This window comes from Hyposmocoma kahamanoa, unplaced genomic scaffold, assembly GCF_003589595.1.
Source record: "Hyposmocoma kahamanoa isolate Upper Pololo Valley unplaced genomic scaffold, ASM358959v1 94, whole genome shotgun sequence".
Taxonomy (NCBI): domain Eukaryota; kingdom Metazoa; phylum Arthropoda; class Insecta; order Lepidoptera; family Cosmopterigidae; genus Hyposmocoma; species Hyposmocoma kahamanoa.
The window spans coordinates 6,593,745-6,616,743 of NW_020654878.1; the positions used below are offsets into that span (position 1 = coordinate 6,593,745).

Consider the following 22,999-nt stretch of genomic DNA (forward strand, 5'->3'; position numbering starts at 1 on the left):
TAATGTGAGAATTAAAACAATGGTAGTAAACCGTCGCATTATATTATCGTACTAAATACAAAAATATTATTCAGGGTTTCCAAGTGAGTACTTAGTATGTATGTACACATACAAAGAGATTTCTCGCACCAAATTTTTTAAATTGTACCACATGAAAAATTTGTGTACTTTCGCAATATTTATTTTTATTTAAAAGATTAAATAAACAAGTATTTAATTTACTAACGCCCTGCGTCAGTATTTCTCAAAATGATGATTTAGAAATTGATCGTTTTTAAATTTATATATACGCGGGCGAGCATACAAATGGCTTCGTACATTGTACAATGTCAAGAGCATGTCAAGCTTGACATTTAACATTTAAATAGAACTCTGTTCCGCCTAATCGTAAGAAAGTCGAGTGTTGAGTGTGATGTGCTCTGACCATACACAAGCTTAAATTCTTATACATGAAAATTCTCATCAGGCAACCCTGATTATTGTTCTTATCAGGTAACAAACAACTTTATAGGAGACGGTACATTATTTATAACAATAACAAAAGAGACCAGTCTTTGTACCTACTAGTTTTTATATCACAATCTAAAGATTTGTTTCCAAGAAGTACGTTCTAAGTCTGCTTATAATTAGGATGACTAGAGTCGTGTACACAGCAACTAAATCTTAAAATTGATACTTGTCTTCTTATATTTAATTTGCATTATGCATTGATTTCTTTTTATAGTTCTCGATGGGTTCCCTACTTGAGATAGAATGCCGTTTGATCGAACATTAATTGCTCGAAAACGTGGGCTCGATTGTCCATTTGACCTATGAATCGTGAGTTCTAAGGTTTGCCACATCGATGCATCAAAATCTCGAAAGAACATTTGCTGTAACCTCAGATTACAAATATTGTTTTGTAATCTGAGGCTGTAATGATCAATAACCAAAAAAATGGTTTCTCGAAGAATTTATTTAGATATATTTCGTAATTTGTATTTTTTTTATCAAGGTGTGAACAAAAGGCTCTATCTCCTGTTTCGAGAAATCACTTTTTTGGCTGTTGGTCGTTATAGCAAATGTACTTTCGAGATTTTGATACATCGATGTGGCAAACCTTAGAGCTCACGATCAAATGGACAATCGATCCAACGTATTCGAGCAATTAATGTTCTATCAAACGGCATTCTATCTCAAGTAGGGAACCCATTCTAGACAGGTTATATACAATAATTATGCTGCTAATTAAAAATTATGTATAGGGAAATGCACATCTTAGCGTAATTGATTGTTAAGGAGTTAACTAACTTGCCGCAGTTATGTACTGTTATTAAAAGAAATGTGTTCGAAATTCGTTATGTACTGTCACATGAAAACGTATTAAAATAATATATAATATGTTTTGACAATTTTAAGTATCGTGACCGACCGGACTGTCTAGGCTGTTGTTATACTTGGATATATACATATTGCACCCCTCATGGAAGAATGGCGTAAGTAGAGTTACGTCAAACATGTTTATTGCTCCATTAGATACAGAAAAAATAACCCACACTAAACGTTTTTGACGTAACTCCGCTTATGCCATTCTTCAATGAGGGTTGCGATATATAGTCGACGGAATACACAGAATAGTGGTCTCAATTCCTTGATATGAACGGATGCGCAAGAACAATAAGGGCATTAATTAGAACGTATTTTCACAACTTTTAACTTGGTCATAGTGGAAATGTTTCCTGTAGTAGTCCTAAGCGATGAACAGTTGGTTTTGTGACAAAGTATGAAGAAACAATGTTTGACCCATTGTCCAATAGCTGCGTCCAAAGAGATGATTTGCAGTGAGACGTGAGGAATAATGGTCGCTCGTCGTATCTTCGTACTATTGTTTATATCTTGGTAACCTGCCGGATCCAGTCGCGTACGGCGGAAACACGCGAGAAGACCACGAGCGCGCCGTTGAAACATCGGTGCGCGTCGTCTTGCACCCACGACGCCACGCCATAGAGTTTGCCATTCGCTACGAGACCACTGCCGCTGTCGCCCTGAAATGGGGTTCAATAAACTTACAAGGATTGTTATGGAACACGGCGTGAAGCGAAGGCTTGTTATGAGCTTTGATTATTATGTTTTATTGCAAAGTAAATAATTGCAAACTGTTTTAAAAAACACGTATCTTGAACTAAAAAATATATTTATATTTGTACGTATAGGGACATCGAAAAAGAAAAACTTTTCAAACACAGATTTTTCAGTAATTACTTCCTAGGAGATGTGAAATCACGTGACAGGGATTATTAATTACTATTAGATGCAATGATTTTCCCAGAGTGCAACTGTAGGTAATTAAACTTACATTGCAAGCTGAATCGTATCTTGGCGCTCGGCCCTTAGTGCAGAGCATGGTTTTAGGCTCATACTGCACTAAAGCCTCCTGACACGCGCTGTCCGCCTGCACCTCTAGGTCCATGCCGTGCATATCGTGGCGCATGTAGTCCTGCAATTTACCTTCACTTAGTACCATCAGAGTACGAACCTACCCTAATTAGAGTACTTAGTAGTTACAGTAGTCATACTCTAGTAGATAAAGGTAGTGTAGTCTCATGAACAATTTTCTATTTTGAAAAACTTGTGATAATTTGTGAAAACAAGCTAATAAGGTTTAAATAATTATGTTCAGTAATTTTTAATAGTGAATCTCAACTCACTTTTAAATCTAAGCTACGTTTTGGAGTAAAGGTTTTTTATAGTCCGCAGTAAAAAATGTGAAGTCATTTTTACTTTTCATGAATGAAATGAAATATCATTTAGCTCCATTTCTGGTGTAAAAACAATTAAAATGCACCTAGAATTGACCCTTGAGGGGTGCCTATTCTCATTGTAGATCTTGATGATCTCATACCGTTCGCATCGACCTTTTGAACACTATCACTCTGACGATTTAAAAAGGCCACACTAAAACGGCGAAGTTCACATCATGGTACATACAACCAAACGCCTTGGAAAGGTCGCAGAATACAAGGACAAGCATGATGTGAGTGTTCCCATGTATGAAATACATAATAAATATTTCATCTACTCTACACCAGCATCCTTCGCTGAGCATTCCTTAAGTGAAACTAAATTGTTTACGAGACATTAAACTGCACATTCTTTACTGATTAAGAATATTTCTTTTTATTATTTTACTATAAAGTGTCGGTAGTATTGAAGTACATAGATCTATAATTTGTAGGGTCTGAATTAATACCAAATTTAAAAAGAGGAGTAACTGCTTTGCTTCATGTGGTTAGGGAACACACCATCATCAATCACATTTATTAAAAGCCCAGTTTAATTAAGGCAATGCGATCGCCTTTAGAACTAATTATTTTGACAGCAAAGTCATCAAGATCAGCGTATTGTTTATTTCTGGTGATTTATGTTTTATTTAGATTTGAGCATATAGTGAATACATGATGAAACATTAAATGAGTAAGACTAACTTGAATGTCTTATTTTAGTACAGATTTAGCGGCTGTGAGAGACGATGTGACGGGTTAGTAGTGGAATTGGAATGTCTGTATTTTTTTTGCAAACAGTTTAGCATCTTCCGAGACCCGAGTCTTTCGCATTTTTATCATGGAATCTTAATTGAAAAATGTAACGAACATTATAAAGATTAACCCTTTCAGTTTACAAGTAATACGAGTATGTGCCAAGTCGCCTTAACGAGATAAGTGTTGTTTTTCATTTTATGATTTATTTACATGCTTTAAATACTAACAATACAAACACGTTTAAACATTTTCGAACACTTTCTTAGAAAATCACTTTCACCGTAATATTCATATATCAAAGCAAGCTAAAAGTCCTAATAAATGCCTTATTAACTTTCCACTGTTTAATAAGTATTTTACTAAACAATTTACAAAACAACGTACTAAGTAATGGAAATGCGTGAATCCTGAAATATGTTGTTCCTGAGATGCGATTTTTTAACTGGGCATTGAAATGTGTGGTTTTAGACACAAGTTTGCATTATAGTACATTGTGTATTAAGGGCGGTAAATAAGGAATTACGAACGAGACCCTATTAGGAGTCGAAGACTGCGGGCTGTTGAACGATCAGTAGTCCGAAATGACATTTTCCAGAAATAACGTTTACTTGAATTTTCATAACCTCGAAAGTAATTTTGATAGGAAAATGTTTTTTCTTTTAAACCTAACTTAACCTTTTTTTTACCCGGAGAAATGCGTTACGCATACCACGTCATGTGATGGGACTCTTCCAGAAAGGAAGCTTACCCACTAAAACTCCGGGGTGTTCCATTTTATCTTAGTTGGGGATATGTATGGTACCGGTTGCCCATTACCCACGACGCCCAAAGAGCGGACGTTCGCGACAGTTGTTTGGCGCGCGAACCCTCTCGAGTGGCCCTTGCCACACGGTAAAAACAGAGTACTTAGAAAAAAACAAAATTCTTTTTATGAAAACAATTTTATTAAATCCAACAAAATGATCCTCTCCCTATAGACGCTAGAGAATAATTACGAGATAATAGTAAAAAAACGTCTCAAAAGTGTATTTTAGTTATAAGACAGAAATATTTAATCCAAGAGCAAATTAATTTACTTAAGTCATAAAGCTACTCTAGATTCAACAAAACATTAATTAGTTATTAGAAATTTCTGATTTTGACTTGAAAAAAAAAGAATGAAAAATTGAAAGGTACTTAATTATTTGACTGAAGATTTATGTTTTCTATATTTAAGTGTGTAGCGCTGGTCAACGATGGGGTTACGTAGTACGACGAATTAAGACGGTGACTTCAGTGTACAAAGGTGTATATTATCAAAAAGGGTAAATTTACAGGGTTACGGATCCAACAGTAGGTATGTTTCACTAGTGTGAAATGTTACAAATGGTACAATGCTAACACCTTAAAGCAGAAATATGACGGAAATGTCTCTCATACTTGACTGCCGTTCTGTGACATATAAATGCTATAGCAGTATAGAGCAATACCAATTGAAAACATATGAGATGCCTTGTACTATTGAAGTTAACAAAACGATAGCGCGATTCAGAGTACAACTAATGCCATCTAGCAGTGGCGCGATGGAACTAATTGCATGTTAAATTTGTGCTTGTTACAAATGTAATTTGATTTCATGCTGAAACCAAATTTCTTAAATTATGACTACAAAGAACACACTAACAAACTACAAAGAGATACTACGTATTGTTTCTTTGGAAAAATGACTGTTTATGCTTTTTATGATTACAAGGACAAGTAAAAGTAATCGTAACCGCGTGCGCCTTCGGTGACATGTCACAACAACATTGACTATGAGAACGCAACGAAATGTTGCTTTAAAAATATACTCTAGAATTTAGAATATTAATCTGAATAGCAAAATACTTCTTTTTTGTCTAAGAATATATTTTCTTAAAATACACCCAAGAAATTTTGAATTCATTTAAGATTATTTAAATTTGATGTAAGAGGTAAAAATTTCTTGATGTAAGTAATGTCCAATAATTGATTAGAAATGAAATAAAATCTTGAAGTGAACGTATTTGTCTAAAAGTAGAATAAAGTTAAGAGTAAAATTGTATAAGATAAAGATAAACAGTATTTTTGTAATGACAATATTTTATTACTTTTAATAAATATTCTTTCAGAATTAGCAAATATTTTGAGAAATTGCTCTTTCTTATTAATAGAATTCCTTTTTTTCTGTGCACTGGTGCACCTGGGGGCGGCTTCCTGGAATACTTGGAAGTCCCTCTACCCTCTTGGGACTGGATGTTACGGGCGACGAATAATCCCCGATTCGTCACCCGAGTTCTTTACGGCGGGAAAAGGCGCATTTCCGCGCGGAGCTTCCACCCTGTCCTCTTCCGCCGGCGCGGTCAGCGAGGACGTCATCCTCTCTGATCCGCTCCGCCGTCTCCTTCCGTGCTATGACGACCTCACAGAAGGAGCTCACCACCTCACACGATCTCTCGTTCCCGATCATAGACTTGACAACGGCCGGTAACGAGGGACCGTGCCCCACCACGGCGACCATTGCCGCCCGCTCCTCTGCCCACTCTGGGCACTCTGCCAACGTGTGCTGCGCCGTATCTTCGGCGCAGCCACACTGGTGGCAGAGAGGGGTCGGCTCTCTCCCAGCGACCTTGTACCTCCTGAAGCATCCATGCCCCGAGAGCACCTACTGTACCAGTCGGTAGGTGAGTGACCCTTTCCGCCCCTTCACAAACCCAGCTTAACCTAACCTAACCGAATTTAATCGTGTCTTTGCGATCCAACATGTCCTAAAAGAACAACGGTTTCGTTATAATTCGGATTTCGGTGATATGAAAATTCGAACAAACGTTATTTCGGAAAAAAAATTCGGGTTTGTGATAGGCTACCCTGCTGGATTTCGGAGTCGAGATTCGAATTCGTAATTTTCGTAAACAACCATGGACGGTTTTGAGAAGAAAGAAGGCCCTAGGGTTTTATGTGCAGCACTAAGGTCAAATTAGTCTGCATGCAATTATGCTATTTACGTGCAAGTGTGATGAAAAGTATTTTGAAAGTACTTACGCCATGGTGTTCAGCGCCATAGCCAGCGTAGCCGACGGCTAGACCCTCTGGCACCTCTGACTGGTCATTAATGTCCACTGCGGCTATCTTTTTGCCGTCTAGCGGCAATGGTTCCTCCAGTTCAGCTAACAAAAAGTCCCAGTCAGCTGCTACCTGTGATTTATTTATTTAAGCTTTATTATACAATACACTAAAGCTACAGCAAGCAAAATGGCGGACTTACTGTCATAAGGCATTGTGTACCGGTCAACTATGTCGTTAGAAGATATTTTTAAAAACCTAATATTTATTTATCGAAAAATGACGCAGCATTCAAATGTGGGTAAGAAAATAGAGCAGAATGGTGTTTTCTGTCTGAAAATACTTCACGTATAATTTGTTATTTTGTACATAGGTATACCTACTACAGAAAAGCGAAATGGGACTTTGTAAGTGGGATGCTCAGGAATACTTTTAATACGTAAAGTATACTGCACCTGTTTAATGTCGAAATGGTCCGCATCAAGCCAGTAAGGGCCCACAGAGAACTTAGGGTGAAGGATAATCCGCTTGACGCGCCGCTCGAAACCGGTATCATCATCCGACTTGTTAGTCCCCGCCAGCACGTAGCGCCCACTCGAGAATATTGTGCTGCGTAATTAAACGTTTAATCTTCATCAAGAATCATTCACAGCACCTATGTCCTATTGCAGATATCGCATGGATGACCACCACCGACCTTTTCCCTAATTTTGGATTTTGATATTATTTTTGGCTGACTAATTTCTGTCAAGTGGATATCCATTTTTAGTACCTATAAGTACGTAGACGCTGTGTGTCATAAAGTAGGTACACAAAAAGTCAATTTATTAAATTTCTGTTTGTGTCATCCTCGTTACTACTAAAGTGATAGTGAGTGATACAAGTTGGTTCAAGGCATTAATCGGTTCACCATTGTCAATTTTCAGGTTCCGACCTAGTGCTCACATAGAATTGAAACATCTGACCTTGACTTATTGTTGTTACCTGGTATATAGTTCCGTTCCATTTCCAGGAAAGCAATTTTATTGTATGTATGTATAAAGGTAGTTCATCCTGTTTTGGTAAAGTTTCTGTTTAATTTGTTAGCGTTAACTGTTTCTGTTGTTTTTTAATTACCATCTAAGGAACAGATAGGGGAGAGTTGGGTATTACCACGCGGCTGATAATTTCGCGTCTCTGTATATCTCAATAACACGCTACTTAGACTTTACAGTGCTCCATTATCATACATAGCCTGACACGTATTACTCCCCGCATGCACGCTATCATTTTATCCTTAACGATCATTTCCCGTAACGAGTTTTCTCACATAATCAATGTAATTTTACGTGTGTTTTCGGTAAAAGGTAAGCTACATTACATTTTTATTTTTAGTATTTGTTTTAACATATTTGAATGGTGAAAATATTGTATAATTGATCTGCAAAATCATTTCGAAAATAGTTTTATTTTTTATATTATTTTGTGGTTTGAAAGCAAAGTGACTGTGTTTGACAATTCCGCGCTTAGAGTACGGTATTATCAGATATGAGCACGGAATTGTAAAGTACGAAAATTTTATTTGGCAAACATGCATGGAAAAGGGAGTAGAAAAGAACAAATGAAGTCAAAGAATAACCTGCTAAGAGGAAAGTTTCGAACAACAACGTAGACTGATAGTGAGAATGATAAGTTCGTGGAAAACGCGTACATACAAAAAATGTCGAAATAATAAAGATTAGCAAAAATTTCAAAGGGAAAAAGAAAGCTACCAAATATCGAAAGAATGTACCGACTGTAGTGAAATATTTTTAAAACTGAAGACGTAAACATGTTCACTTTCATTCAAAGAGCTACCAAGTCTGCCAATTCTTTAAGAAAATAAGTACAAGGAAGACAAATGTTATTCACCTATTTATTTGTTGAACTTTATTTATTGTTAACATTTTAGTATTAGATTATATTGATGTAAGAGATAATATTCTAGACTCTATATGCCTATTTAAAAATTTGTTTTTGTATTTATGTTATATACGTGTGGCGCACTATAAGTTTCCGGAATGAATAAGAAAAAAATATTATAAATGGTCAGAAATGAATTTATTGTTTCTCAAAATATTCTCCGTTAGCGTTAATGCTCTTTTTCATACGAATGAACCAATTTTGAAAACATTTATGCCACACCTCCGTGACAATCTCTGAAACATGTTTTTGATACTCTTCGATAGCCTCTCAAAGTGATGAAAATCGTTGACCGCGTAACTGGTTCTTAATTTTTGGAAATAAATAAAAGTCACAAGGTTTCAGGTCGAGACTGTACGCGGGATGGCTCATAAGGCTAACGTGTTCACCTTCAAAAATTCATTTGTCTGTCTGGCCGTGTGAGAACTGGCATTATCGTGGTGCAAGTTGATGCGGCGTTTACTATTTTTTTTACGGAGTTTGTCAATAACTTCCGGCCAACAAATGGCCGCGTACCAATCACTATTCACGGTACAACGATTCTCCAAAGCAACAGTAGCCACGTGTTCAGTTTTATAAAAAAAAGAAACAATCATCCGCTTAGATGCACTTTGCACACGTGCCAATTTGGTAGGTTTCGGCTCATCTCGAAAGACCCATACGCTCGGTTGCTGCTTTGTTTTGGGATCGTAACTATAAACCCATGTTTCGTCACCTGTTACTATGTCCCACACCAAATTTGACACCCCTTCGTTGAATCTGGTAAGCATGGCATTGCACCAAGTGACGCGATCCGTTTTTTGAGCCCCAGTCGAATTGTGTGGGATCCATCGAGAGCACAGCTTTTTCACACCCAAATGTTTATGTAGTATTGATTGTATTTGACTCATGCCTACGCCTAAAGATGCTCGAATATCATGGTATGTCACATGCCTGTCTGTTTTAATCATACGGCGCACAGCATCGATGTTTTTGGTGTTCACAGCAGTGCACGGGCGACCATCACGAAATTCGTCACTGAGATTCACACGACCGCGTTTGAATTCTGCAAACCAGCTATAAATAGTCGTCTTGCATGGTGCTTCATCGCCATAAGCAGTTTGAAGCTGAGCGAAGCTCCGCTGAGTTGTTAAATTACACTTAAAGTCGTAGAAAATCATACTACGAAAATTTTCACGAGTTAAATCCATGGTGATGTAGACAACCAATTTCTAAAATGACGCCACGATATTAAAAAATAAGGGACAGCCAGATGAAACAAACTATATTCTACAGCCAAAGAGTTCCATTTTCAAATGTTGTAATTACTTTTTAAGTATTGTTTGTGTAAGTGGCCATTTCCGGAAACTTATAGTGCCACCTATGTGTAACATTTAATGAATTCCAATAAACTTTGGAATTGATGCTTTTTGAATGCTATACTACCCGATATTATCAGACCAGTTTGATAATACCCCGTTTTGTCATTTTTGGTAATTTTGCAACAACTGCCTTTTGTATTTGTTAATGATAATTATGCTATATACTATGAGTGTAGACAAATAAATTACCTACATACGACTATAAATTTTGTTTTTATACACCAAGCCTGACTTAATTGTAGGCCTTATTGTTTAGGGGCTACTGAGCCCCTAAACAATAAGGCCTACAATTAAGTCAGGCTTGGTAAGTACTGACTTATTACGCAACTCTCCCCTAATGCAAGAAACAACAAAAAGTTTATTGTGATGTTTCTGTTTGCGTTCTTACTCATGCCTTAGCATGAAACCTTGAGAAAACGATTGACGAGTATTTTTAAAGTGTGATGAGCGTCATTGGCATGCAAATACGTAGCCACTTCAAAATGGACAAACGTAATTTATTATGTTCAACACGCAAAGGCTTTGTTACCAGGTATTAAAGAGTCGATACTACCTCAACTCGAATTCAAATATTACTCGTACTAAAATAGTTCATTTTGCTTGAGCCCAGCGGCAACAGGATTTATTTCAGAATTTATTTTTTTTACAAACGAATTCAAAGTCATTTCAAAAAGGGGTTTTCACCGTTTTGTTAAAACCACATGTTAGTGATATCCATATCATCAATAATAGGCCAAAATTGAGTTGTTAACATCTCTCGATAGTGTAATCCAGTGACCGTAACCGCATTTCCAGCCGAATTTTCGAAAAAAACGACCCAATGCCAACGGCACAAGTCACACAGCCACCGAAACAATGAATTTATTTCAAACCAAATTTCCCGATCGCATAATGTCACGAAATATAATTGCATAATTTGCATACATAACCTTACTTTTTTAATACAATAAATTTATTGTTTTATTTTGATTTACAAAACAAAGTTCTTGTTGAAAAACCTGTATATCGTATACTATATATACGTGTTCTATTTAGTTCAGTTGACATAAATAAAAACATTGGTATACGAGTATGTATAGTACCAATGGAATACAGCGGTTTTCTTGTGAAATTTCGAAGTAAGTTTGTGTTTTTTTTCTATCGTGAGAATGTTTAGGAATCCGTTAAATACACCGTTTATTATCAGTGTATATCTTTAATTTTACTATATATTTTTTCGAAAGTGATTTCACTCTCAATGTTATGCGGAATCAACCATTTGCCATTTAATTTGAGGTTGTATCGACTTTATTTTTCCCTATTATAAATTTTGCACTTTGTCATTATCGGTAAAACCAACGGACCTACTTGTTCGTTGCTCTGAACTTGACCTTTATTTTACATCCATATTTCTGGTGGGAGAAAATAACCAGGGTTCAAAAGTTGCTTACCTATTTTGAGAATTGTAACATAGTTTGACATTGAACTTGAGATCATCAACACAGGTCAAGTCGAGGTTATCACTTTTAATGATAAAATAATCGAGCTAACAAAAAACTTTCAGATATTTTAAATTATTTAACTCAATGTTAGTTTAGAAAATAAGCGCTTATACATTATGTAAGTTACAATCTTGTCAGCATTTTTATTATGCAAATTCTCAAAAAAAAAAAATCAATGATTCTATGTTTTAAATTTTTATTGAATTGATATTCAATTATTTTTTGTGAAATTACTCCACTAGTTTGTTATAATTATTAATACAAAGATCGAACACTCAGAAAAAATTCCTTCGATCCGGTCGGATTCGAACCGACACCTTCTAGCATACCGTGGCAGACGCTATACCAACTAAGCAACGAAACGAACCAGCGGACCTCACGAATTTTTTTATGTGCTTGCGTCGTGCCTTTGTTTTTGGTTTTTCAACGACTTTTTAGTCGTAGCGCCATCTATGAGAAATCTATGAAAGATTTATCACCCAGTTAGTACCTTTACAGCTACCAGTCCTGGCGAGAGATGTCGCTATTCACTAGTATTTTAAATATTATATTTATAATTCTGTGCTTCATTTAATAATGTATCAAGCGTATTAACCCGGAACTATATTGTACCTACTTAATGAGCCGTGACTCGCATCGTCAACACTTAATGCGTGTTCGAGTGTGTAGGTTGTATTTGTGAATTACTTATACCTCGAATGTTTTTTGCCCGAAGGAGTTTTATGTACTTGCAATATTTCTTTTATTGTATACCTATCGTGATTTTAATAATAACGCAAACACTCATTTCCCCTGGAAACCCTGTATCGCGGTTGCCATGGACACACAAATAGACAACCACAAATTACACCCACACATAAATAAATGTACGCCGTACAAATATTTCTACCGGCCCGGGAATCGAACACGGGACGCTGCGTGGCAGACCAACATCCGTTCGGCTACGGGGGCATTTAAGTGATGTTTTATTTATATGATATTATATATATATAATAATATATATTTGTGAAAATACTCAAAAGAAATGAATTTTGACGTTCTTTTCAAAAATCAGGAAATTATTTAACTATCTACTTGGCTAATTAATGACAATCTCTAATAAAACAACTTATAAAAAAATTTCGGCTTTGACTTGCATCTCAAGACCTCACTGTAATTTGTAATCTTGTGTACACGTAAAGAAAATTATGTTTGGCTCACCAATGCGCAGCCGTTAGAATCCATTTAGCGCTGATGATAGACCCACCACAAGTGCCTCCGAAGAGAACAGCATGTGGAAACTGTTCGTTCACCGGTTTCGTCACCTCTGCATTTTTCGTTTCTTCCACTTTTTCTGTAGAAGTAGTCGCAGCAACAACTGTTGTCTCAGTATTGGCTGTTGCCAATGTACTTTTAATATCTTGACTCTCATCGGGTTTTACGTGCACGTCCTTGCTGCTGATAACTTCATTCGCTGTAAACAGAATCGTTATGGTGATAATAATGTTGAGAAAATACATTTTCTTTATTTCTTTGACGCGTTTATTATTCTTATGCCTAGGAGACTTTGCGCCACTGATTGTGCAATCGGCATGGCTATTATCATTATCAACCAGTTCTAATTTATCTTGCTGACAAGGAAGTTAAGTTTTTCCACATTGAGTCACTTATAATTATCGTGAAGAAAGAATTGTACGTTCGCGTTCCTATTGTACGTAATGCAACAGTAACCTATTTGTCACGTCCTTTTGGATAACTATTCACGTCAATTGAATAACCAAACAAAACGTACTTTATCCATTTAGTGTCTATTTAAAAGGATGAAGATTAATATCGGCTTACAATGAGCGACAACGTGTAGACAATTGTTGAACGGTGAAGCGTAGCTGGTTCACAACTTGGTTCAAAAAAGTTAAACGTGGCCTACATTACGATCATGTACAGAAGGCAACACATGAAGCTAATTGACGGATCTTGTACCGTTGCATAGGAGGCGGTATTCGAACATAAGTGTAGGTATAGCTTGACGTGCTGTTAACTGTAAATTTCGATGACAATATAACAAATTAATAAATAAATAACGCACACACTCATAGCTCCGCACTAGGGAAACCCCACTTTTTTGCGTACACAAGAACATTGGGAAACCCTGTATGGTGGGTGCCATGGACACACACATAGACAACCACGAATTACACTCAAGTCACTAGAAAAATAATTGTGGACCATTCCGGGAATCGAACCCGGGACCTCTGCGTGGCAGTCCAGCGTGGTAACCGTTCGGCCACGGAGGCAGTAAATATGGTAGTAACGAATGAATCTACTGCACATCTCCGCTTTTTTTGCTGCAAGAGCTAGAGAAAATTCTGTATAGCCTACAGGCCGTTTCTCCGGATGAATCTGGAGAAGGAGAAAGTAATGCTTAATGATCTCGTCCTTTCTGAGATTAACAAATGGCTAAATGCAGTTTTTTTTTCCGTCGTTTAGTCGATAGTGTGTGGAAACTGAAGATAATTTGTAAAGTCGAGTCATGCGGTTTGAACACCAATGGTAGAAATAATTACCCGTGTAACAGCGTTGACGTACGAAGTGTCGCTACAGCTACCATAGCATAACGATCGAATGGAATATCATGCGGGATCCGTAAGGTTAAATTATAATTTGGGCATACAAGGCTTATATTGAACAATTCGTATAATTGTAAGGATTCGATTTTACGCAAATGTCAGCATTAGCCATCAGCTGGGTTTCGGTTTTAGGGTAAGGGCGCTGGTGAAATTACAGGCACATCGGACTCGTTAACTTATGTCTCAGGGTGACGGGCGTAGTGGTAGTGCCCCTCAGATCTTTGCAATTTAAAGCTCTGAGTGGCACTGTAACTGTTGTGGACAGGCGTGTAGCTTACCATCAGGTGCACAACTTGTTCGTCCCGTCAATTGATGTTATAAAAAAAAATTAAGAGAAATCTGCGAATAATGCATTAGGTATGTTCTTTTTTTTTTATTAATGTACTCCAACTTTTTACCTGTCAAATACTCTCTTTATATTATTAGAGTTCGTCCAGGGAAGTACCTCCAAACAGTAATGTGAGCGTTACTGCATTCCGATTTCGAAGGGTAAGGGCACTGGTGAAATTACAGGCACATGGGATTTGCCAACTTATGCCTCAGGGTGTCGGGCGCAGTGGCAGTGCCCCTCAGATCTTTGTGAATTAAAGTGCTGAGTGGCACTGCAACTGTTAAGGACAGACGTGTCGCCTACGTTAGGCGCACGATTTGTTTCTCCAGTTACTTAGTATAAAAAAACTAATGAAATAAAAGATTTTTCTGTATCCTAAATCCGTCTTAAAATGTTCCTCGTATAATAAATGTCACGTTATTTTAAGATACTTTACAATTGTATTGACTCAATAAAGATTTATTATTATTTATTATTATTATCCTATGTACAGCTTAAGTCCCCTTAGTTGCGCGATTGTATGCGACCACAAAACGACAAGTTGGTTGCCATTACGTTCAGAGAATCCTAAAAGAGAAAAGCATGTTTTCATTGCATTTTCTAATAAACAAATGTGAACCTTATGTCGTAAAGGAATAAGAAGTTTCATGCGTGAACTATGCGAATAATCGATATTGTTTCTCCACGTATGATTGCTTGACGCTAGTAAGCATTAATTAGGTCCTGCAACAGTGGTACTAATTACTATTTCATTTGCAGTATATCAGAAAGTTTGACCTCTAATTTACTTAATTTTCAAACGCAATAATAGTAAATCGTTGAAATGTATTTAAATCACTATTAGGAACAAATTAAACGGTAGGAATTTTCGAAGCAATAGTAATTGCCCTAACTTTTGTGAGAATCGTGTTGTATAACCGGTAATTCTGGCTGGGAAACACGCGTTAGCATCGAGGTTTGTGGCTTGAGTTTATCGTGTTTTTAATAGTCTGTTAATCCAAGAATAAGATTAGGTATTGATTTAGTCACTTTTTCTTCTCTTAGACATTGTACATATTATAATACGAAGTGTACATTTATATAATATTGTATTATATACAAAGTATACGACGTTGACGTCTGTTGTTAATCTATACATTTTTTATTTTCAATGTTATGCATACTTAAAAATAATTTTGTAACTATGCATTGACGTTACTACGTAATAACTTTCTTAACACCTAGTTATCCATTCTGGTAAATTTGACACAATTAATTCAACAACCGTGGTACTTGCACAGTAAAGGAAAAAATAACTACTGGCACTGCGCACTGTTTCTTTGCATTAGTATTGAGAATTTCCTTAGGTATCTATTGTTAAAATAAAAGTTTTGCTTTTCCAACTTTATCTATCTCTGCCTATTTGTCACCTTTATACACTTTTATTATGTTAAAAAAAACTTATAACTATTATGTAGGTACGTATTATATTTTTTTGTCCCTTATCCGATTAAAATAAAGAGGTAACTTACCTTCAAGCTACGTAGATATTGCAATTAATGTTTATAAACACGTAAATTATAGAAAATAAATAATTCTCACATTGTTGTTTGGGAGAGTCTGCTATATCGTTGCCGGGTCGCGCATGGGCGCTGGCGGTAAGCGCAAGCGCCGCAAACACTGCCAACCACTTGCGAGAATCCATCGTACTGGTGCGACCAGCGCTCGCGCACAGCGCGCTTTATACAAGGATCATCATCACGCATAACGAGGAAATAATTGCAGGGTAATGTGCTCTATTGTCATACATAAATATTTTAATACTGAATGTATAAATAACGCTATTTCTACAATTTTGCCGTCTTTCGTTGCATGCACAGACCACATAAAGTTGTATGGGTACTAAGACTAATAATAACTGCTAACGTGCTCTTAAGGCACGTGGGCTATCTTCGCGTAAGTCTTGAAAGGGCAAAAGATTTAAAAAAACTTTTCCTCTTTCCACATGGACGGAGATTTACAGACACTTTGAATTTAGGATTAGAAATAAAGCAAGATGCAAATTTAAATAATTGTAATACTTTCTTCAACGTCTGTAGTTCAAATATTTCGAATACTGATCTTTAATTTGATTCAATCCGAGATAAGTGCAGATTCCTCGAAACTTAAAACAATTAATACTGTTATATTGCTTTTCAATAACAATATTTCATAATTTGTGTAAGAAATAATATTGGAAATTTTAAATAGGAGAAATTAGAGATAATGTTATTTGAGCGATTGTTACACATAGGAAATGAAATTATTTTTCCGGATTTAAATCGCGTATATTTGTTTTTTCAAACAAACCGACGTTTCGGGCCTTTACAGGTCCCATGGCCACGGTTGACTGAGGTGGTACAGTCTTCAACCAGTTGTGTCTAATATTAATGCAAACCACCCTATTTTTTCACTATAGTTACAATAGTTATTAATTAAATACCTTATTTTTAATTTTACAAAGAAAACATTCCAATTTACGCTACATTCAGTTTTACAAATTATTTTATTGAATGATTTTTTATTAAGTTCAATTTATTATTATTTAATAATGGAAATTAGAACAAACTAAAACATATTACTGTACTAATTACTACTGCAGTCTTATGACTGTTTGGGATTTTTCATCAGAGGAAACACTGGATCCCAAACTGGTGGTACAGAAGTTAGAGTATATAGGACTGGAGGCGTCACCGATAGGCAATCCCCTCTGTCAAGGTACAAAACTACTATCGCACAATAAACACTACTTTCAAATCGATGTTTTTTTTCATTTGTATTATCGAATTCACCGCGTCAAGTACTCCACGAAACATGTCGTCTTGCGCCATACAAACTTGCAAAAAAATGTCTGCTGCATCCAGTCTAGCCAAGGGTGAAATTACATTCCATACATAAGCCTATTTTTTTACATTAATTGCTAATTTTCTATTTTATGACATTTTTTTCACAATGATCACATTGATTCAATTTATCGACTGCATAAAAAATATTTGAAAACATTCGAACAATTGACATAAGCATGCCTATGAAGTTCCCTATTTACTAACAGGCAACTATAGACACAAAAATGCAGTACTTAATGGACGCTGTTTTTTCGTTATACAGAAGCTCGCGCTCTTTTAGCTCCTATTTTTATCGACAGATTGTGTAACGAAGTTTATTCAAATTGATTTCTTCGTCATATTGTATATTAAATAATAATGTAATAAATTATAAATAATGAAAATAATATGTAATTGTTTAATATAAATCATCATAAATCATGCCGTGCTGTAACAAAAAAATAAAAAGTACATATACGAGTACATACCTACAATACAAATAAATTACAAAAGCAATAAAAATAACCAAATAGCTAACTGTCCTTATCCTACACAAGACATGCGCAAAAGACAGAAAGAGACCCGTTACGTCAATTTAAATTATCAAACCACAAGCGATTGAAATATTCAAATTTAGAACAAAAACTGTAGAATTGATTTAATGTTAATCTTATTTTTAAAATGACTTTTTAATAAATGTTAGTAACAAATAATTAACAAAATATTGTTGTATTCGTTTTACTGTATGGAGTAAATACTCATATAAATACGTACTTCCTCTGATGAAAAATCCCAAACAGTCATAAGACTGCAGTAGTAATTAGTAGATTAATATGTTTTTGTTAATTCAAATGTACTTTTTTAGGTTATTTTAGGAATATTACAAAACAAACTAACATAATCTTTTCTTTGTAATAAGCAACCAAAATCCCCTGAAAGCATAACGGTTTTGTTATAAATCGGTTTTCGAGATTATGAAACTTTGAGTTTACTTCTAGTTGGCATCTAAAAATTCGAATCTTCGATACATTTCTTACAGCAGTTATGACGTGCTATAAGAAAAGTATCGATACCACCAACAGAGAGACACAGCTATTTTCACATTTACAATATTTGTAAATGTGAAAATAGCTGTGCCTATAATCTGCACAACTCTTATTACTTGAAGTGAATTCGTATAAAATTCAACATAATACTATGAAATTAATTAATCTTGACATTAAGGCTACTCCATCACTCTTGTGTTCAAGTGGTTTTCACTAGAAGCTAAATGTGGTGCATTTTGTTATTTCCAGTAGAAGCTGAATTTGTAGGCTTTTAAATCATGGCAAACAAAATTAAGCAATAGTGCTATATATACTGTAAAGTCATTACTTTACAGTTTAAATTAAATGTTTTAGTTTTTTTTATATTTCTATGTATGTCACTACGTTTGTACATGCTTGTCGTTGGCTCCAACGCTGACCGCGAAAAGCCATAAACTGAAAAAAAAAAACTCCGGATATTTTTTCGCGGTTTTTGGATTAGACTTTGGATTGTATTTATTGTCATCAATTTATTGGTAAGTCAATGGGCAATCTCCTGTGGCAAATACCAGTAAAACAATACCACTGTTACAGTACACACAAAATTGGAAAAATAAATTCACTACATCCAGTCATGCCAAGAGTGGAATTACATTTTTCATATACATGATTAACCAGTACGTAATACATATCGACACCGTCACGTCGCCGTCGATAACTTTCCGTCTCTAGTATATTCATGAGAATCGATTTATTTTTATAGGCCTATTCTGTGTACAGACATGACATTAATGTGTGTTTTATCTGTGCAAAAATAAGCTAGTGTTTTAGACTTTTGTTTGTCTGAGACCATAGTGAAACAATTCAATTTTGCATTTGAGTGTACCTGTTTGCTTGTAGTACTCCCCCCCCCCCCCCCCCAAATAAAAAACTCTAATAGCGCCTCCTGTCCTATATGCTCTAAGGCAGCGTTGGGCAAAATTTAATTGTTCTGGCAATTAAACATTGACAATTGATTAATTGTCAATTGCGAAACAGCAATTAACGATTGATCAATTGTTAGTTGCGGTACTCGGCTGGGGACCCACTGGGGGCAGGTTAGGGGGCCCGGTGGGGGACTTGCAAATTTAATTGCAATTAAAATCAATTCAATTGAAATCAATTGCAATTAAAATCAATTGCAATTAAAATCAATTGCAATTAAAATCAATTGCAATTAAAATCAATTGCAATTAAAATCAATTGAAATTAAAATCAATTGATTTATTAATCTGATTGAATTATTGATTGAATTTAATTGATTAACGCCCAACACTGCTCTAAGGTACGGAGAAACCATCTTCCCTGGGAAATTAGGATGTTTTTTTATTTCAATGGCCTCTCGCAGCATCCTGGGTAGATAACGGACTTGTTTTGCAAGGACCTGGGGTTTGTCAAACTCCACTGAATGTGTAGGTTTATCCATGGCATGCTCGCAGACTTCAGACTTGTTTACGCGACGGTGTTTGACATCAGCTATATGTTCTTTTATGCGGGCACAAATACTTGGCTTCGTTTGTCCAATATAAGAGAGACCGCACTCACAGTCCAACTTGTTGGTTTGTTTGAAAAAACAAATATACGCGAATTAAATCCGGAAAAATAGTTTCATTTCCTATCCTTGGTAATTTTTTGTTATATGAAACCGAATGCTTGAGTACAAACTACGTAGTAATACTGTGGTACAAACAGTTTCAATTAATATTTCTGTTTTATTTTATATATATTGCATCAAAAAAATTTCATTCTAAGACGTAAGCAAACATTTTACAGTGCATTTTGTTGGAATGTAGGTAAAGTAAAAATAATAACTTTGAGGGAACAGTAGGTACCTACTAATAACAATAAGTATCGGTTAACATGTTTTATGTATGATAACAATGTTATTATAAATAATAGATAAAGGCAAGTTCAAGTGTATCGATATCTACAATTTATAATTTGACCACTAGATAAAATAACGTCTTGAACTACTTAAAAGTGGATAAAAAATATGCATTATTTGTTGTTTGGCTCCGGTGTCTCGCACAGAATATAATATATGCGTATATACTATTATTGTAAATACGAGTATGAAAGATCACTTCCAAAAATATAGTAGATAGTGAACGTAGAGGGTGTTGCTGTTGGTAGACTGGTAGAAGTCGAGCGCGACAACTCACAACGACGTGACCCAACTAGTAAACAATCTCAAGTAGGTACACTACGTTTTCTCAAACTCTACCCTCGTAATAAACAAGTAATTAGAATAATAGGATTTTTACTAAAGTATATGCAATAAGAAGAAGTAAAGCCGAAAAGCGCACAACAACGGAATAAAATATATTAACGATTGGTCACCTAAATTGTCACAATAGTTCTAGAATTTATGTAAGTAACAACGAAGACTTTTAAAGAATCCATAAGATTACAAGTTTAAGTCAGTTACAATAAGGTGCGATAAAAAGTAGCATCTCAAGGTTGTGTACAAATAGCAAATATTGATAATTCCTTGTGAGATAACTGAATTAAGATAGTGCCGTCGTCATAGAAAACAGTGGACTTGCCAAAATGTCCTTGCGGCAACGATCTCATTGCCCTGCGGATTTTGCCGCTAACTAACTTTAAACAAGCAAATATTTTATTAAGTATTTAAGATAAGAGATAATACAAAGATTTTTTCGTTTTAAATTTTATGACCATTTTAATAATATTTTAGTTATTGCTGACGTTAACGCTTTCAGAATAGGCGGGAAAAATTTAAATTTTAAAATTTATTGAAACGCCCAGAACTTTTTATCGTAAAGGTGTGGTGTTTCATCATGGTAATGCCAAACCGCACACATCTTTACAAAGACGTCAATAAGTATTGCATTAGGTTGGGATGTGTTACCTCATTCACCATAATCGCAGAGCATTCATGAAGTTTGTTCGTATAGTATAAAGTTTTATAGATATATTGAGTATTCAAAAAGTATAACGGATACTAGGAAATAAGATGATCAAGATAAGATTGCACTTGATTTGACTGTACCTAACACTATATGAGTGTCCATCGAGATGACGTAACTGCTGAGACTCCTTCGAGTAAAATTTGTGATAGATAATGGCGAGTACATGAACTATTGTAGATTTAAACTGTGCTGGAGATAAATGTAATGTTAAAAAATGTTAGTAATGGCACAGTTTACAAAAATTGTTACAACTGTATTAATGGAGTGACGAAACTATATTACCTATCGTTATTCAACAAGTTGTTATAATTGCCGATAATTATATCTTAATTGTAATGAGGCAAGGGTGATTTCGTTAGCAAAAAATACGTTTATTTATATTCAATTGTGTATTCGTACAGAATCTATTTTCTTATTACTTGCTCATTTCTTACTTACTATGTGACTTCAAAGTAGGTGCAGAATCTGTTTTAAATAGAGGCTCATTTTTTACTTACTGTGTAAGTGACTACTTTGTATTAAAAAGTAAATGTAGAATCTCTTTTAAATGTCTACTTGTGTTTTAAATGTCTACTTTTAAGTGACTACTTGGTAATACAAAGGCGGTATTATTCCTCGGTAATGATGTGCACGATTTACCTTACTTTAGATATATTTTCATTATTCATTTACCATTTTTAAACAAAGCAAATGAACTCACTGATTCAACAGTGTTATCATAAGACTTAGAACTTGCTACTGAGAACGCTACGGCTGTTTGAACTATGTGTAATGATGAATAAATCCGGGTTTCAGCTATTAATCAAACGGTTAAATATGTTTATAATATGTATCCGAAACTGACATTTCTTTTTCCTTGTCCACGTACGTACAGCTATAAATGAAGGCAAGGACTATGCGTTTCCAACTGCGTCATCTGCCTTTACATTTGCCTTTACATTTGCATTGACGCGCATGAACGCTAATGCATCTAAGAAATATTCGGAATTTATGTTTATCACATTAGCTCACATTAAATTTTATTTTAAACTTTGTCGATTTATTTGCAATATTCAAATAAAACTATAATTTCGATAATGTGAAATATATACGATCTTTCGTTGAGTTTAATTCCGTTACGGTATTTTAGGATATTTTGGGAGTAATAATATTATATTATATTATATTATATATATATATATATATATATATATATTCATACATCTTAGAATCCTTTGATGTAGTTCCTATGTTTTGCTTTAATCTACATCCATCACGTTGCTCGATATGCAGCTAAACATAGAATCATCTAATTGATTAGATCACTTGCATCAATCGACGTCCATTGAATGTCTTGTCAATTTCTTTTATTACCGAAAAAGCAAATGACTTCTTGTGTAGACTATCGATGGTACAGTCGACTGAAGGGCTTAAGACAAGTGTCGCAGCGACGACGGGGTGCGCAGAAGTTGAGATCAGCGGCAGCGGTCGTTAGAGCTGACGTAACGGCGCGAGAGAGCCCACACGCTCACGTCAACACATGATGTTTCGCGTCGTCATCTGCAACGGGCGGCCCAATGTGCCTCTAGCTATATGTAACATTGCAATACCTAACAGTTTCTGACATGTCTACAAGACATGTCTACATCAATGGAATTAGCACGAGAAAAGTCATTTATGTTGAAAGGCACTAAAAAGGGCAACACAAATCAAATAAGGGATTTTTAGCAGTACTAGAGCTCCTTGTGAATGAGTTTGTCCAGGGAAGTACTGCCACCTATATTTGTCTCCAAGCAGTAATGTGAGTATTACTACGTTTCGGTTTTGAAGGGCGCTGGTGAAATTACAGGCACAGGGGACTTGTCAATTTATGTCTCAGGGT

General features: G+C 35.4%; 1 protein-coding gene across 1 annotated transcript; it reads right to left on the reverse strand.

Moving 5' to 3' along the window:
- Positions 1-1,197: 1,197 nt before the first annotated feature.
- LOC113237793 (scolexin B-like) lies at positions 1,198-16,244 on the reverse strand. The gene is made up of 6 exons (XM_026474457.1): positions 15,880-16,244; positions 12,562-12,814; positions 7,034-7,187; positions 6,558-6,710; positions 2,336-2,476; positions 1,198-2,024 (listed from the first exon to the last, which is right to left on the reverse strand). Exons 1-6 carry the CDS (start codon positions 15,980-15,982, stop codon positions 1,869-1,871), a joined length of 960 nt encoding a protein of 319 aa, XP_026330242.1. The 5' UTR covers positions 15,983-16,244; the 3' UTR covers positions 1,198-1,868.
- Positions 16,245-22,999: the final 6,755 nt, after the last annotated feature.